The 18,277-nt window shown below is 31.4% G+C and overlaps 2 protein-coding genes and 1 long non-coding RNA gene across 4 annotated transcripts; 1 reads left to right on the top strand and 2 right to left on the bottom strand.

Annotated features, from left to right (window-relative positions):
* Positions 1 to 645: 645 nt before the first annotated feature.
* Positions 646 to 1,967, bottom strand: LOC121121205 (uncharacterized). Its single transcript, XR_005865362.2, has 2 exons — positions 1,177 to 1,967; positions 646 to 965 (listed from the first exon to the last, which is right to left on the bottom strand). It is a non-coding gene; the product is annotated as an uncharacterized lncRNA (long non-coding RNA).
* A 4,088-nt stretch (positions 1,968 to 6,055) lies between these two features.
* On the top strand, positions 6,056 to 7,269 carry Arl2 (ADP ribosylation factor-like 2). Of its 2 annotated transcripts, none has more exons than XM_040716778.2 (4): positions 6,056 to 6,185; positions 6,256 to 6,338; positions 6,401 to 6,674; positions 6,731 to 7,269. In XM_040716778.2, exons 2-4 carry the CDS (start codon positions 6,274 to 6,276, stop codon positions 6,947 to 6,949), a joined length of 558 nt encoding a protein of 185 aa, XP_040572712.1. In that variant the 5' UTR covers positions 6,056 to 6,185; positions 6,256 to 6,273; the 3' UTR covers positions 6,950 to 7,269. The 2 variants fall into 2 exon arrangements, with proteins under 2 accessions (XP_040572712.1, XP_040572713.1); XM_040716779.2 differs by having other exon boundaries at positions 6,088 to 6,189.
* A 2,760-nt stretch (positions 7,270 to 10,029) lies between these two features.
* LOC121121332 (arginine and glutamate-rich protein 1) lies at positions 10,030 to 16,468 on the bottom strand. The gene is made up of 4 exons (XM_040716218.2): positions 15,325 to 16,468; positions 14,498 to 14,723; positions 12,161 to 12,244; positions 10,030 to 10,416 (listed from the first exon to the last, which is right to left on the bottom strand). Exons 1-4 carry the CDS (start codon positions 15,627 to 15,629, stop codon positions 10,246 to 10,248), a joined length of 786 nt encoding a protein of 261 aa, XP_040572152.1. The 5' UTR covers positions 15,630 to 16,468; the 3' UTR covers positions 10,030 to 10,245.
* Between the last annotated feature and the right edge of the window lie 1,809 nt (positions 16,469 to 18,277).

The raw sequence follows: 18,277 nt of genomic DNA, 5'->3' as shown, positions 1-18,277 counted from the left end.
AAAATTTCAATGAAGGAGCAGTAGATAGAGAAGGATAACTCTTTCTATTCTTCACTTGGGCTTTTAGTCGATAATTCTGTCTTTTTATGGAACTCATTAGTTCTTATAGAAGTATAGTTTACGATTTCACAGTAAAATATCTGGAGGAATTGATGTATTTTTGAGCAGAAGGATTGGGCAATGATTCACGAGGTCATAAGTCACTATCACAGACCTTGGTGGGAAGGGGCATCTACTCAATGAACGAAGAATAGATCCACCGAATGATGCACACATCCCTTGAACAGAACATGAAGAGATGATTAGAAAGCGTATGGCTAGGATATCGAAATGGAAAACATAAGCTCCTAGGAAAAATGGATAGATGCAGACACCATTAATTGCAAACCAGGTGGAGGGGGAACTTTTTCTGGGATTTGACTAATAATTTTAATTTTATTCAATATTGCATTAGGGTAAGCGGCAAAATAGTCTTTATTATAGGATTATATTATTATCACTACAATGATTTGATAAATAATAATTTAAAAAAAGAAAAAACCAACCGTTTTTCCTTTTCTATTCTCGAAAGAGTAATTTACCCGACAAAGCATGCCCAGTCCTATTCATCATAAATCGCAAGAGAAATTAATTATTAGACCAAAATTGTAGAGAAGATACTTTTATTTCATTTAGTAAGGAATATTTCATGTAATATGTAACAATGTGTGTTATCAGACATGATCACGGTCGTTTCTTCCACAGGTTCTCAAAGATCCTGGTTATGCAGCTTTTAGGAAATCCCCCCTAACTTAGCAACTTATGTCAAGGTGTCCATCTTTGAGAACTACTCCCATTTCCTACGGCTAGTATCAAAGGTGGAGTGCATATGCTCCACATCCTTGGGCATTTGTAGACACACCTAACCCGTTTAATTTAAATTATCCCCCACAGAATTCAACTCCAAGGGAATGCGTATCATTCACCTATAAGTAGAAAACTATACATGTAGTGTAGTGCTTCTTGAGCAACTCGACTCTAATGTGTATAACCTAAGCGTCTAACGGTCGTACGATGTGAACGAACTTAAGATTACTTAATTATTTATGAAAAATGTCTTATAACGATCCGACAGTCACTAACCATTGATTCATACTATCGTCTATCAGTTATCACTACAGTAACATAAAAAGTTACCTTCTGGCTTCTAATATCCGCGTTGCCCATCGCGTGCGATCAATCCATAGTCACTGGCGCAGTAACACCAGCATGGGAAATATACAATTTTCAAGTAAATGGTTAAAAATTTAAACAAGGGAACATTTTAGTGGAAGTTACAAGGCGGGATAAGGCATATGGAAAATTGAATATAGGACGAAGCAATATATAAAGCACACAACCTCTTAATTGTAAATTGTACAAAGATGTATGATACAAATTAACTTTACTTTTAGAAAAAGGATATAAAATCGAGCATTTATAACACTTAATTATCTCAAGAGATTAATTGTATGTACTGATTCGCTTCAACTGATATTGTTAGATATTTGTGACTCCTTTTCTACCTCCTCATCTTTTAGTTATTGCTATTATTTAATATATGTATAAAGTACTATCCTCATTATTCTTCTTATAAATAGCCGTGCATTGTGGATGTTTGTCAGAGGAGTACTTGATTAATTTTCCATATCTGTATATAGAATATATTACTTTTATCTTATTCTTCCACGTTTCTTCTCTTCTCATTTCTCTAGGTCGTCCTGGATTCCTTAATTTAATATTTTGGGTCTATTCAACCTCGTCAAAGCCAACAGATATTATCGATTAATTTAAATTTAATAACTTGTGTTCATTAAAGAGCCCATTGATTGATTAGTATAGTTATTCATTGTCTTACTAATGCACTTGCCCAAAAAGATATGAATTGATTAACTATAATTGTCATTGAGGTTGTGTGTTTTATACAAAGAAGATATGTCTTTATTAGAAACTACTTTATCCAGGGTTAAAAATAAAAATTTAATAGCCAATCAGAGCAGAAATAAATGATGTCTTGGTTCTTATTATCGGACTTTGCTCCTATCGTCAGTATTGCCAGCCTAGCTGATTTTTTACTTGTCTAGCTGAAAAAAATACCATCTAGCTGATGCTTGGAAGGAGCTGATTTTTGCAATAGTTTAGCCGATTATTGACCGATTTTTAGTAATATCAGAAAAAATATATAGGCTCGATTTTGGACATGTAAATTGATTACATTCACATTAAAAATTTCAGTGTAATAGCCTAGGCTATTCTAGACTGCAGACTAGGACTCTTTAGAGTTTAGACTATACATGTAGCAAACACTCTTTTTTATTTTCTTCCCTGTTTTGACAATTTGTTTTGAAAATTAACACGGGATAAATAATATCCGCCGATATTACTCCTTATTAAGAGGATCAAAAATATTTCTCCCCCCCGTTATTTATGCTTATATAACAACATACTATTATCATGGAGGATACGCACAATTGCTAATTATAATGCTACATCCAATGTAACTACCCCCGTTGGTGTGACCATTTAAGCAGTTGTTTGTGCCTTTTATGAGTTTTCTGAACACCTTTTCTTGGAGCTTATCAACCATAGCTAATCCTTAAGTAATTAAAGAGTAATATTTATTGACTATGTAATATTGGAAAACCTAATGATCATACCCAAGTCTTTAAGTGAAAAAACTAGTGTCAGACAAACTACTTGCGAACCATCCAAAGCTACTACTACCGTTGTTGTGACCATTTAAGCACTTATTTTTGCCATTTAATGAGTTGTGTATCATGATTATTGATAATTTTAGCTAAAATAGAATCATATTTTATGATTAGATTTTTAAAAAAATGAATACTTAATGTTAGAAGGTACAAAATTCAGAGTTCCATTTCGTAATTTGGTGCGGATGACTCAAAACATGCTGAAAATTATCATAACTTCACAATTTACAATGGGGGTATTTCTATAAATGACATCATTACCAACATCCTCCATTAATTAATGATGGTTCCTCGGGAAGGGAAGAATTTACCCGTGTATTTCTCCATAAATTTTTTGAACGTAGGATGATTAGCAATGGATAAGGTTATATTACATACAATAGTCATCTTTGTGAGATCAAAGTTAAAGTCTGACTTGATGTATTCATCGTGAACTTGATTTTATAGATGAATATCCATACTCTTGATATGAGATGAGGATAATGAGTGGCGTGTAATTCTAGACAGGGGACTAAAGGCACATTTATATCGTTAAATCCGACAAGCCATCTGTTTCTCCTCCGGTTAGTATTTTCCAAATTCCTGGTCATCTATTTTCAAAAATCCTGACAGAAGGCGACGTTATTTTAGACATTTTAACCTCAAGGATCGATGATCTCAATTTTTGATATAGCTTATAAAAGAACTTAGAAATAGACTTCCCGACAATGTGAAAATATTAAAAACCAAGTCAATGTTTAGTGTTGGAAACACTCTGTGTGTTGTAAAAAAGTCCGTAGTACCATTATTAAAATCTTTGGATTCAGAGAACATAACTAAAATAGAACTTCAATGGTATAATATAACCCTTGTCAAATGGATCGAAACTAAAGGCACAGTAAAATTTTGGGGAGAAGTAGATATATACAAGGATGTGTCAAATTTTAATCCTTTTGGTGAACTTAAGTATGTTGCCTTAACTATATTTTGTTTGCTTCACTCCAATGCAGAAATTGAAAGGGTATTCAGCCAAATGAATTTAATAAAAACGAAGTTGAGCAATAAAATGGATCCTGAAACGGTAAATTCACTACTTCATATAAGGTATGGTCTTAACAGAATGCCTCAAAACTGTGTATCATATGATTTTCCAAGTGAAGTTCTTGATCGTGTAGCATCAAATGAAAAGTACAATAAATCAAAAGATATGAAGAAAGATTATGCGCTAAAAAATCGGAAAAGTTATTTTAAAACAAAAATACATAACCCTAATCATCTACGCAGCATGTTTATTTTCTATATTTTTTTGATCGAGGTTACGTTACCTTTTTATTAAGTAGAGTTTACGTGTTTATACATTTTAGTAGTTATGTGTATGTACATCCTTTTAGCATTAATCCCTTACAGAATATATATTCGGTGTATGATTGTACCCCCAATCAAAAGGTCTTCTTATTGACTTTGCTCCAGTCCGTTACTTCCGTCTGTTGGTAGTGTTCGCAGTACACTACAAGGCTTTAGTTAAATTACTACTGTGTTTAAAAAAATTAGTTACTATGGAAGGCTATTAATACTGAAAAAAGTAAAGTAGGGTCTAAGCCCCCGATGATTACGATAACCATGGTACGGCGTCACCTTGATAACACAAAATATATTTTGCTGTCATCTGTCGATTCCCTCTTCTCCTTTGATACGTTATAGGGTTATAGCTATTTCATAATTAATTCTTTTTGATAAATACACAAAGTAATAAGTTATTCTATATTTATGCCCTGTGTCCAAAAGGACAGGAATACAATTTAATTTTAATTCCCTCGTCGTTTATATAATATATACGACCCATTTTATTATTTCTATGAAGAAATATTGGCTATCGTGTACAAATACAAATGTATAACTACTATTTTAATAAAATATTACTAAGCAATATTGTAATACAGTATCGAATAAAATACTCTGTAAATGACGTTCGACTGGCTCTCATCCTCATTTAATGTTTTAGATGATGATCGTAAAGAAGCTCAAACCTTGGAGCATTCCTCTTTAGTAACCATAGACTAACTCACGAAGAAATAGAAGAGCTTACATCGTTTTATATCGTGATCTTTCAAGTCTCAAGTGAATGAATATAATATAGACTTTAATCTATTCATGAATTAATTCTTGACCTTAGTGGGATGATGAACTAAATGGATGTTCGATAAAGTCCCAACTGTATAATAATTGTTTCCTCCATTTAAGGATTATGTGTTTAATATTATTCCAACAAATAATATTTATAATTTTACAGACCTATTTAATTAGAGAATAATAATCATGTTACATACAAAAAATTTGTAGTTATTATGTGTATTTCTAAATACTGGCCCATTTTAAAACATACTTAAATAATTAGTTTTTTTTAGCATATGATTTTAATAGTTTTACTTCATATATCACTATAAGTATAAGGAACTCAATAAATATTCACTTTTAAATTGATTGTAGATTTCTCATTTTGGCATATTTTTTTTAAAAAGATTATTTTCTTTTCTTTCAAGAATGCACATTACTGTTAATTATTGATATATGATTTTTCGCGAACAAGTTAAACATTTTGTAAGATATAATATTAAAATTGTTTTCACATTTTGATTCTATTATACAAGTTAAATAATCCTGTTTGATAATTATAGCATTGTAGCAGAAAAAACTGGTGTCTAAGTATCTTGCGTAAAAACCAATGTTGCCTAGATATTATTGTATAAACATAACTACATAACTTTATAAGAAAAGTGTGACGTCATATTGCATGAATGTGTGAGAAAATGTTTTAAGTTTTGCCTTAGAAAAAGTGCAGTATTAGGGTATTATGGTTTATAATTTTTCCCATACACGTCATATTTTCTATTTCGACATTGGAGACAGCTACAGCGGAAAACTCAAAATTTAATCATCGCAACCTTTCAATAATAAGCTACGCAAACAATAATTGGAGTTATTACTTTTTTGAGTTATTCGGACCATTAGCACTTTGAGAAATCTTGAAAATAAATGCAGGGGTTATTCAATGAAGGAGGTATCATTGTGTCAGTCCTTATTTATTCGGTTTAGCCTAATCCAGTCTTAGGACCAGCCCTTCGGACTGTCAGTAATACTAGAGCTGATTTAAAAAAAAATTGGGTGACGTCATTAAGATCGAACTTAATAAGTTTTAGGACTGAACTGAACCGGCCCAAGAGTGAACTCCGAACTTAAGAATTTCCCATGAATTGGAGACGTCTGGTCACCTTAAGTACAAATCCATCTCTTTTGATTTTCCAAGTAGTCATATATGATTCGCGTCGCTTGGCTTTACTTTGTTCAGCAAAAGTTTTTCTCCTTTTATGAAGAAGAGGTTGGGAGGATATCATTTCAAGTTTTCGCTGTCGCTGACTCTAATTTCGAGATCAAAAGAGAGAATATGACGTACGGACAGAATTGTCAACCATATCTTTAGTGGGTGTGAATGGTTGAAATTAAACTCCTGACACGGTTACTCATTATTCATTTCATTTGACATTATTAGGCGAAATTAAGGATCATCATGGGACTGCTACGAATAATGAAGAAGCAAAAAGAAAAGGAAAAGGAGCTTCGTTTTTTGATATTGTAGAGTATATTTATAATTATATGTAATCATCCTGTTCATTTTCTTTTATTCTCCCTCCTAGAGGATTAGACAATGCCGGAAAAACGACAATATTGAAGCGCTTTAATGGAGAAAATATTGATTCCATTTCTCCCACATTGGGTTTCAAAATACAAACACTCGAGTTTATGGGTTTTAACATAAACTTTTGGGACATTGGAGGCCAAAAGTCAATTCGCGCCTTTTGGAGAAATTATTTTCAGGTTACTGATGCATTACTTTGGGTCGTGGATGCCTCTGACGTTCGGAGGCTTGAGGACTGTCGCTCAGAATTACATTTAGTTATTCGTGAAGAGGTATTTTTTCAAGGCTTGTGAATTTTGATCATAACTTGTTTACTTTTGTTTGATAGCGACTCTTAGGCTGCACTCTCTTAATATTTGCCAACAAATCCGATCTTCCAAATTCACTTTCTGCAGAAAAAATTAAGGAAGCTTTAGATTTGGAAATTATAACTACACATCATTGGATGATAATGGATTGTTCAGCTGTCACAGGACACAATTTACTACCAGGCATGGAGTGGCTTGTAAACGATGTCTCAAGTCGTATATTCGATCTTAAAGATTAAAAAATATATATTCGCTTAATTGGCCGCACAGTGTATTATTGGAAATATCCGCCCAATCCATGATCCGCACTTTATATCATATCTATTCATCTTAAAGAAGGAATTTGTGTTTGGTGGAGACACAGATTGAAGATAACTTCTGTTACTAAATCATTAATACATTCAGAATTATCTATGGTAAACATCAAATTGTTCATTCTAACCATATTCCATTTGGTTCAAACCGCTATTTTAATGGGTAGTATAAATTTTATTTGTAAATCGTAAAGATCAATTTCTTGTAAAAATTATTTATGTAACCAAATAACAATAAAGAAATACTCTCCATGATTCATAATTACTAGTAATGTGCGTGTTGTTTTTTTTAACCCGTGGGTCCCCGCATCTTGAAAATTATGTGACACGACCAGCAACAATTTATCTAATTTGACTCTCATAGCAAATTTGACCAACAAACATAATATTTGAATATTTCTTGCCTTAATTAATAGAAATTTAGAAGTTTACTCACGAAATTTCTCATAAATGTTTGAACTCATAATTAAACATGTTTCATGATGAAATTACACACTAAATTATTTTTAAGCTTTGTGTATCGTTTTTAAATAGAACCTTATATTTCCCCACAATTTATAAAACAACTTATGACAGAACCTACAACAAGGATCTGTTACGATGAATTTCAATTTCCAAAATATAACATATGATCAAATTCAATGTTAGTTTTTTTATGTTTGAAAAACTATGTGTGGAATGGAAGGGCGGATTTGTTTGAGTTTCTAACCTATTGCGTGAGACTTAAAAATCCCTGGAATGGGGACAATTGTTTAGTAAGAAATATGACAATTTAAGTGTCAATAAACTTAACTAATAAGTGAAGAAAGATGTGATTTTTGTTCTAAATACACAGTCAAGTCCTTGTGCTGAAGCTCAGCCTGTGCATCACTCAGGGGCATTTGGGGTTACAGAAAATCTAGAGAGAACTTCCTTTGAATGTGAAGTCTGATAATGTATGAGAAAAGCTGGTGAGACGAGAACATTAAATTCCGTTCGAAACAAAAACAAATACATACTCTCATTAATGAATATTGAAAGCATTTCCTCGAAGAATTTCGTTAATTATACTATAAAATATACTATAGAGCCTAGATATTTTTTAATTCATTATTGCTCACCGTATACTTTCGTTTACTAGCAAATTAACCCAAGCAAGCTTCGTAATCTTGGAATTTTTCAAAATCCAATAATCAGATTTACTCCAGAGCCGACCATCTCTTCGATCTCTCAAACAATGCCCATAGGCTCTTCAAAATAATTATTATTTGCAATTTAAGATCCAAGACTTTGTCAAACAATGTTAATTTCATTATTAATTTTTGAATTCGTTTCGTCTATCAATGTAGTTACAATCCCTATGTAGATATATGTAATCCCATTAAGAAGAGAAAAAAAATAATTTTATTTATGAAATAAAAAATTAATTCCTTGTTCCTTTTTTTTTAACAAAGGACTTGTCCACTAATAATTTTGTTCTTAATTTTTTCAAATTGTCATATTTCCTCTCGTCTTTATTACGTCAAAAAGAGAAAGTTTTATTTTAGTCGAACGAGCCAATATTCAAAAAAATATTGTCATTGTTATGAAAAAAAATATATATTCGCTGACAAATATATTTCGTCTAGTCCTGACTGTCAAAATTAAGTTCGGCAGATAAAACTGTTTCTTATATGCTTTTTTTCTAGGAAAACCAACTATTTTAAATTAAATTAAAATATGCAATAGGATTTACTCATATATATGCACATTGGATGTCAAAATAGGACCAACAAATAAAATGATTTAAACTTTACTGTCTATAAATTTCTTATAGACACCTCTATTGCCTAGTTTTATTATACATCCGACCCTAATAAATACTATAAATATGTTATTACATCGTTGTACAATCTAATTTCCATATTAGACAATCTATTACGATGGAAATAATAAGATATTTTTCTCCAATTATCCTACTTCTCTCGTCCCTAATATGTTATATATCCCTTTTACATAATTTCAATAATTTGGTACTTAAAAAAATGAATCTTACAGAAGTCAATGAAACCGTTGAAATGAAAGAATCAATACCGAGACCGATAGAACCGTTTTAGGCCAATATTTCCTATATAACAGCACAAACAAAAATTAAATAAAGCGTAAAATTGAATAAAATCCCAATGACAGTGGTTCCTAAACTAAAATTTGGAGTGTATTTTACGTAAATAAATGAGTTAAAGGCCAAATCAACCCTATAAAGTTCAGGTAAATAATTTAAGTTATTTAATTATATTGATCAAAAATGAAGATTTTAATTCTAGATATATTGAAAAATATAAGAAATACACCGACGAACTAATCAAATATGTTGTAAATTTAAAATCAGCGATATATGTACTACTTGGAATCATTTCTATGCTATTGATTCTCTTTATTGCAGTAAATAAAGTCAAAATTGAGACTCACAAGCAAATAACATTACAGGCTGTGGATATGCGCATCTAAAACTGCCTTAATGGATCACTTAATTCATCACAAAAATCCAGAATTCGTCAAGTATTTTAGAATCAAAATCTGTATTTAGTGTTTGTCATATGAAAGTTTGATAAACGCATCCTCCATATCAGACGACAGAGGAATAGCTGTTGTTTATAGGGGAGTATCAAGTTATGTTTCTTTGGAGTTCGACCTTATAGGAAATACTTTTTTAAAATATCCAAAAAAGACTTATAAAAAATATGGCATTCATCATTATTTAAGTTTTGATGCCACTCAAAGTAATGTCAATTTAAATTATAGTCTTCTCTTTTGGAAATCCTTTCTCGACCCCTCCGTTGTGTCATATGAACTCCATTTTGGGAACCACAGCCCTATGAACTAAGTTATAAAATTTCTGAGGAGGGTGACATGGTCAACTTTTTCCTCACCAGAAGGCTCGTTGGAACTAAGATCTTATACACATCAGTACCTCCTCTCAATTACTCAATCTCCATCGACTCAAAAATGAGCATGGTCTTTAATAAATTAAAAAAATCCCCAGCCTCTACTTATAAATCAGATCTCAATTTATTATCTTTTTATAGAAAATGAAGGGGTCACAATAGCTGAAGATAAAATATTCGAAGACAGATAAATAAATATGCGATTATATAGATTTAATAATAGAAATAATATCCTGAAACTTAAAAGTAACGTAAATCAAGTAATATGAAAAGTTTTTAATAATAAGGGAAATTTTAAAAATAGTAACAAAACCATTATCAAGAATTATCTTTGCTCGTAAACCCAAAAGATAATTTAGGACGTGCGTTCCCTTTACCCAGTATCTTTTTTTGCTCTTCCCTCATTCGTTTCTCTTCTTTACGTCTTAACCTTTGTTTCTCCTCTTCTATTTTCATTTGATCTTCAATCATTTTTAACCTTTCTTCCGCCTAAAGTAATAATAATAATATTAGAAACGTTGTGTCTAGTGGAAAATGTAATTGAGGTGTGTTGGATTCAATGAATTATCTTTCGACTCGACTCAAATGCTGAGTCGATATTTAAATTCCAAAAAATCCCGTCAACTTCATATTTTATTGATTCGGTTTGAATGAAACCTCATCCAATGTTTTGAGTTTTGTGAAGACATTTCTAAATTATTTTCTAAGAATCACAATTTCTAACTAAAATGGGCACTCGGTAGAGCGTAAAACTGCCGCCTAAAATCAAATTGAATTATTTATCCAGGGGCGTCCACAGGATTATATTTGTATATAAATATATTTGGTTTTTATAATTTTTACAAAAATAAAATTTTTCTCGAAAAAAAAATTTGAAAATTAAATTTTTCTGAAATTTCCAAAATTCAGTTATTCACAAAAAATTATGTCTAGGAAGAAAATTCAAATATTAAAATTTTTTGCTCTGTTACATAATTTGACTGAAAGACAAATTTTTTTTTATAGTAAAAGGAAAAATTACTTCTTTTTTTTCGGGGGGGGGGGGTAAATTTGTTCATTTTATGTAGTAAAAATATCAACTTTGAGCCCCCAAAATGGCGTCTCCTTCAATTATGACGCAATTTATTACGACACTTTTGTATAACAAATGGCAAGATATTATAGCAAAACAAAAAATATTTACCGCAATAGTACATGAAAAGTTGATACATGATGCCCAAAGTAAACACTGGGAGTATTTCATTGAATATAAATTTATAAATAGGCAATGGGATTTGTAGCTAGTTAATCAATTGAATCCTTAACTACTCGACTCAAGTCAACACGGAACTACTCCATAAGACAGTAAAAAACTACAAACACTCCCTCGGTGTCTTGTAAAAAAAGTTGCGAACAAAATCGTTGCGTTGTACAATCGTGGCATACATCTTAGGAATGATATTATCACAAACAATTTCGTCTTACAATGATAATGTACACTACGATATTACCTCAACGATTTTATCCGTAACCTTTTTACTAACATCATTTTAGAGTGAACCCGCTCTTTTCTTATCAAAAGAAGAGTTAAAATTGTATTTTAAAGGAGAACCCGCACAGTCTCACAATCTCAAAAACTTTGACTCGAATTTAACAGTACGGGTTTGTGCAGATAAATTGAGAAAATCTTTAGAGGCTTATAATGAACAAATTTGATAGGGTAGAACCATGTTTGTTTTTATTATTTGAAAGCTACATTTTAGAAATTCAATTATTCAGAATAAGATCCATCCATCTTGATAATCTCAGCCACTGAGCGCCCCCTCTTGCGGATCCTGCTCTGCCATTGTCCGGGTAATGGACTTATCAAGGCTATTTGCAGGCCAAAAATCATTGAGGATATTTTGTGGACAAGACATTTAGCACATTTTGGTCTTGTGAAAAGGTGTAATTTATTCCTTGGACTAGACCATCTATCCAGGGAATGTAAATTAAAACTGCAAAACCAGAGCACGTACAGTAGCAAAGCTGGATCTGTACGATGTCACCTGAGCCTGCCAAAGCTTCCACCGCCGTGTGGTTATAAAGAGAAGCAGATTTCATTATAAATAATTGAATTTAATTAAAAGTAGCTTTCAAAAAATAAAAAAATATGGTTCTACTCTCATTTAGTTCGTTCGTTATAAAGCTATTAAAGATTTTCACAAATGATCTGGACATCCTGGTAGAATAGTTTAACATCATTATGGCTTACCATTTTCTTTTGTTGTTCTTCAATTTTCTTTTGATTTTCTTCCATAATTCGCTCCGCTTCAGCCCTACGGATCTTTTCTTCTTCCTAAAAAGTAATAAAACATATATTAATAACCATCAAGTTCTAAAATCTCCTCCCATAATCGCTTCTTTCCTCCGCTACAGGAATACTCATCTATATCCTCCTTGTGATAATAGCATGATGATAGCATGGGAGAGATATTCAAGAAATAATTCATCTTGATATAACTAGGATATGATAATATTTAGATATACAAGGACTCATGCCCATGATCAATTTACTTCCAAATTTTAAAAATTATCATATCCTTCAAACTTTAACATTAATAAATAATAAATTGGTTTTTTTTAAGGACATGAAAGTCAAAATAAATTTTTACCTTTTTTTTTCTCAGACACATCATCATAAGATATTCAGATAGTGCTAACACATATTTTTTTTAATTCAATAAAATACCTGTCCGAAGAGAGAAATTGTGTATTCATGAAGATAACCATCGCGATTCTTTGATTCATAACTACTTTTGTCTTATTTTTTCTCTCACGAAGATCAACAAATAATTCCTGGATTTAAGGGGCTCAACGAAATATCACGAGGGAAATTATGAGAAAAGCATTCAAACTACGCCTGAGTCAAAATTGTAAATGAGTCCATTGAAATAATAGGTTTCACACACAATTATGTTACGCTATTAATTGTCTTCAATTCAATAATCATGAGGGTTGCATACAAAAAGTAAAGGGTGGGTAGAAGTTATTGCTTAATACATTTTTTTTTTGAGCTGTAATAAATCAAGAAATAATCAATACATGGAACTCTTCTTTTTTTTGACCAACTAAGAGCCATTTTATTTTTCTATTAGTAGAATTGTATAAAAGAAGGAGAATTGAATTAAAACAGCAATTGTGTAATGAATGTCTTCAGAAATTAAAATAACTTTATTAATTAATTATTATTATAATTACTCAAAATAAATATTTTAATTGCTTAAGACATTCAAACACGATTTTTGTTTTGTCTAATTACTATAATACTTTGCAAAATGATTCTAGGACACTTTGCCGAATAACTATCATGTCGTAAAACAATAATAAGTATATTCGATGATGATTCATTCTGCAATACTATGTAATTATCTACCAGACTACTCCAATGACAAACATATCTTGATAATTATAAGGTCAGAGACAACATTAGGATAGAGGAGTGCCAATCAGGACTTGAACAGATACATAGTAACACATATGATAGGCATAAACGATTAATTTATTTGCATTGTCACTTAAATTTCTATCATTTATTGGGTTCTTTTGTTTAAACATTTTATCTCTTTCTAATTAATAGACTGTTGTCATGATTTTTGTTCTAAATGCGGTTTCATCCAACTGTTAAAGCATCCTTATAACAAAATGAATGAACTATTAATTAATCAACACTTAATCATTGCAATTTGTGACGAATAATTAAATATTTTATCTTTTAAAATTCATGTAACATGAATGGGAATCATAACTACGTAGTATTGTTGCATGAATAATTAATTATCATATATGGTGTCTGGTAATTTTGTCTCGAGGATATTTCGCCTTAATATATAAATAAATGAAGTTTAAACGGCGTTATTGTTTAATTTTGGTTGAAATTGAACAAATAAACAAACCACCTCACAGGCATGGCGAGACCTATTTGTAAGGACAATAGGCCAATCAAACTATCACACATTTACTATCGTCCTAGCTGTATTGAGCTAAGAAAAAAAAAAAAAAGAATTCGTGTATAGATTATTCCTTGAATAAATTTATCATCACTCTTTCAATATTGCTAAAAATAAAATAAAAGTTAGATTTAAGTAAGAAATAAAAAAATAATTACAAAAAACGTTAAAATTGTTGACGAATTGAACAACAACAATAATAATAGAAAATCAAATGACAATATGTATTTAAGAACACATTTTTCTCAACAATGCAAAAAGGCTGTAGGAATGTAAAATAATAAATTAATTTCGAGTACATAAAGAGATTTTCTAGGTGTAAAAAATATACCAAACTGTTAAAAATTATGTTACGTTTATATATATTATAAATTAAGTTATTTTTTAATAATTATAATGATCACGTACATAAAAAAAAATAAAAGTACAGTTTTTAACATATCAGTACACAATGAAAAAAATAAATAAATATTTGTTTTAAGTCAAACCTCGGTTCTTTTTTTACCCGTAAAAGTTGAAGTAAAATATCTTCACTAGAACCATCTATTTTTCTAATAATGAAATTTGAGGATCTCACATAAATAATAAAAATAGACAATTACCTCTCGTCGTTTTGCTTCTTCAAGCTGCTCTTGTTTTCGTCTTTCCATTTCTTCCAACATTTGCTGCTCCATGACTTTTTTGGCTTCTTCCACTCTTCTCAAGACTTCCGTCTCGATTTCATCCTTGCGTCTTTCTAATTCTTCTTCCACTCTTTTTGCAACTAATTCTTCAATGCGTCGATTTGCTTCTTCTTCGATATTTTTTTGTTCTTGCTCTTTCTGGCGCCTTAAAATAATAGGGAATTACATTTTAGTCAAGTCAAATAGAAACTCATTAACCCTCGTGTTTCTTAGCAAATAGTCTCTTTAAAATGATTTCATTGCTGAGAAGAATACAGTATCAATTGTATTGAATTAACTGATGTAGTCTATTTCAACTCTGAGTTCATTTATGTGGGCCCGCTCTACTTCAAAAGTTACCATTAATTAGCCTTATAATAATGCAATGAAATAGTACAGTGCATCATTTGGATATTACTAATAAAAATATATTGTCCTCTTTTGAGGACTCCAAAATATATAGGGGCCACATGTTGGACAAATTCAATTTCATTGATATAGTTTAATGGTTTTAGGGGAAAAATACATTTTGACTTGTGTATAAGACTGTTTTGAAGCCAATATAGATACATATTATACAGGAATATGTAAGTCATTCTACGGAGTAATTTCGACTGTTTTAGAATCATTCGATTAATCCAAATGAAAAAGAGATGTCTTTGTGCAATAGAAAGAGATTTGAGACATTTCCTCTAACATAATAGAGTTGACTTTTTGGAGAGTAAGCAACTAACACGAGGATCAACTCTGAAGCCTGGAGCATTTACTTTTGTCGCTCAATCTCTGCCAAACGTTCAATTTCCCCATTTTTCTTGTTCCTGCTACGTGAAGAGCGTGCAGCCTCCTCCTCCCCCGAAGAGGTGGAAGAGGAAGAGGAGGAAGGCTCTTCTTGCTGCGAGGAACGATAATAATCTGAACTGGAGGAGCGGCGTCGTTTCTTGGACTCTCGATGCCGTTTCTTTTTATAATGCCGCTTGGTTTTGGAGGAGGAATGACTGCCATGACGATGTCGTCGTCGATGGTGATGATGATGACGACGCTCTGGACTTCGCTCTATTGATCGACTACCCATGAGGAAGGCCAAACTCAAAGAAAAGACGGGACACGGATCCAATGATTCCAGTCACTCAGTACTACGAACTGCTCCACTCTCCAGCCAATTGCATTGGATCAACTCAACACAACTTCTCCCAAAGACAATTAAAAAAATAATAGTCAATAAATGATTTTTTTTCATCTCCCAATGACGTCACTCTCTTCTTTTTTTATAGCTCAAATGTAGGGCAGGCAGCTCGACTCGGCTCCAGCCTTCTCTTACGCGAAAGCTGCCAGTATTTAAATCCACATTTTCAACTCTTTATTATTTGATTATGGTTAGAGTTGTATAAAATAGGATTTATAAAGCGGGCAATGCTTGTTTGGAATTCATTTTTTATTTTCCAAAGCAATTATCCTTATTATTTAAGTTTTGAGAAGGAAATATCTATGTAAAAAGTAATAACTAGTGCATGTGCTCATAAAAGACGGAGAGTAACAATGAGGGTTTGCCCGGAAGTTAATTATAAGTTTAAGTCCTTCTTGGACTCGGAATAGAATTTAGGATCGACAATCAAAGTCATTCTAGTCTCTATGTTCTTACTATATAAGGAGTGGGCTTTGTGTTTATTTCCTTCCTCTCAAAGCTGATTGCATCTCTAATTTAATGAAACGTCATGAGAGCCAAGCTTTTCTACTCCCAAACATTTTTCAAATTGTCAGGATTACCACGTTCAATTTTGGTTTATTTTATTCTTACATACCACCAGGATCATATTTTTATATGACTATAAATCATTATTTCAATGTTCGGCTTCTAAAACTTGCCTAAGTTGTGTCAATCATTCTCTCATACGAAAATAGCAATTTTGAACTGTCTTTTATCGGGGGAAAGAGGATTTTTAGATATCTTTTTTTAATAATCAATCCTTAATTCCACACCCGTTTTGGATACGCAACGCATTCCACATTTTCAGAAATAAGGGAGACCAAGAAAGTTTGTTAGTTTTTATTTTTTCAATCACTATGACCTTGTATGGCTTTAACTAGAAATGTTAATCCAATAAAGTTTTTTCGAATACTGTTCTTCTAAGCTATTCTATTTGATCCGCAGATATAGGAATTTCATATTTTCATTATAAAATATATAAAAATTATTTAAAAAAAAAAAATAATAAATGCCTTTTTCTAAAATAGAATTTATTTGATTCCTCATTCAACGAAACTTAAACTTGAACGATATTCAATTTTTCATTTTTTTCCCTTTAATAGTTCAACATCTCTAGTCTTAACTTTCGACGTGAAATTTAACAAAGTGATACACATTTATGTCTTATCCCCCAATTTTAGGTTTCAATTTTGATACATTACGATTAACTGAATGATCATTTTTGGTTCCAATAAAATTTTTCAAATATGTTTGACAACCTGTGGCGGTCACCTATATTTTTTTCAGTAATTTTAAAACAAATAAGCGAAATGCGCAACGAAATTTTGTATCAATAATCTTAATATTTAGTGGAGTAAAATATATTTCATAACATAGAGCCTAAATTGAGGCCCTTTCATCGTTAAATAATGTATGTATAATTTTATATATCTAGCTTTAATTAGTATTAAAAAAACTCGTATAACAAACTAATCTAGTCTTTTCTAAAAATAAATACATTAAATAGACCTATTAATTAAAACTAATTTACTTTTTATAATATATATAATATTTTCTTTATATATTCTTTAAAGGAACAAAAGCACAAGAACCGAGACCGATAAGCAGTATATTGCGGTTCCAGTTCTTGAACCGCTAGAACGATAAGGGCACAACCTTGCTTTTGAAGTCATATAAAATATTATAAGATTAGTATTATAATCTTTGAATAATATCTGTGGTTAAAGGACTCAAGTGAATCCCCTGAGTCCTTGATCTGTGATGACTGTTGAGTTAACAAAAAAAAGCACCTGATCTGCTGCCAAACCTCATGGGTGGGTTTAACCAAGGTTAATAGAAATACCAGGTTAGACTGTAATGAAATCGGGCTTTCTAGAATTTTCAATCTGATGTGTTGTACCGACTGCTGGGCAAGACAGGCAGATTTTGACAAAAAACGCAACCATTCATAGTCTATGATGTTACTAATGCTAGAATTTTCAATTTAATCTATCGTACCGACTGTTGGTCAAGAAAAACAGATTTTGACAAAACACGCAATCACTCGTCTACTATGACGTCAATCCTAAAAGCGTGGTGGAAGTCCAACATCGGTCATACTCATACATGCGTTATAGACAGTATAACTTTGTATTTCTATTAAACTTGGGTTTAACAAAATTTGAAGGGACAAATATATTGACAGGTTCTTAGTCCGTATGTACAATTTATGTTATTTTTAATGCATCATTGTCTCTCCTATATTTATACGTCCCGTGGTGTTATGTGTATGTCCACCATGTCATCAAAATTTTAATACTAAAATAAGAACGTATATGTTTCAATATGTCATGAGTGTTGTTTAATGAGATGTTAGTTTGTAAATAAGACGTCAAAGCGAGGCACCGTATTGATACAGCCACCAGCGACCTCAAGCGATCTATATTTATATTAGCCTAGGCTACATAAAGTCACACCACCTTAAGGATAATATATATTTCTTAGATTGCTCATTCTCTATTAAAAAAGATACTTAG

The sequence above is a fragment of the Lepeophtheirus salmonis genome, chromosome 7 (genome assembly GCF_016086655.4).
Source record: "Lepeophtheirus salmonis chromosome 7, UVic_Lsal_1.4, whole genome shotgun sequence".
Classification (NCBI taxonomy): domain Eukaryota; kingdom Metazoa; phylum Arthropoda; class Copepoda; order Siphonostomatoida; family Caligidae; genus Lepeophtheirus; species Lepeophtheirus salmonis.
Note: the sequence above shows the minus strand (reverse complement) of the source record. Positions and strands in the feature narration are given on the sequence as shown.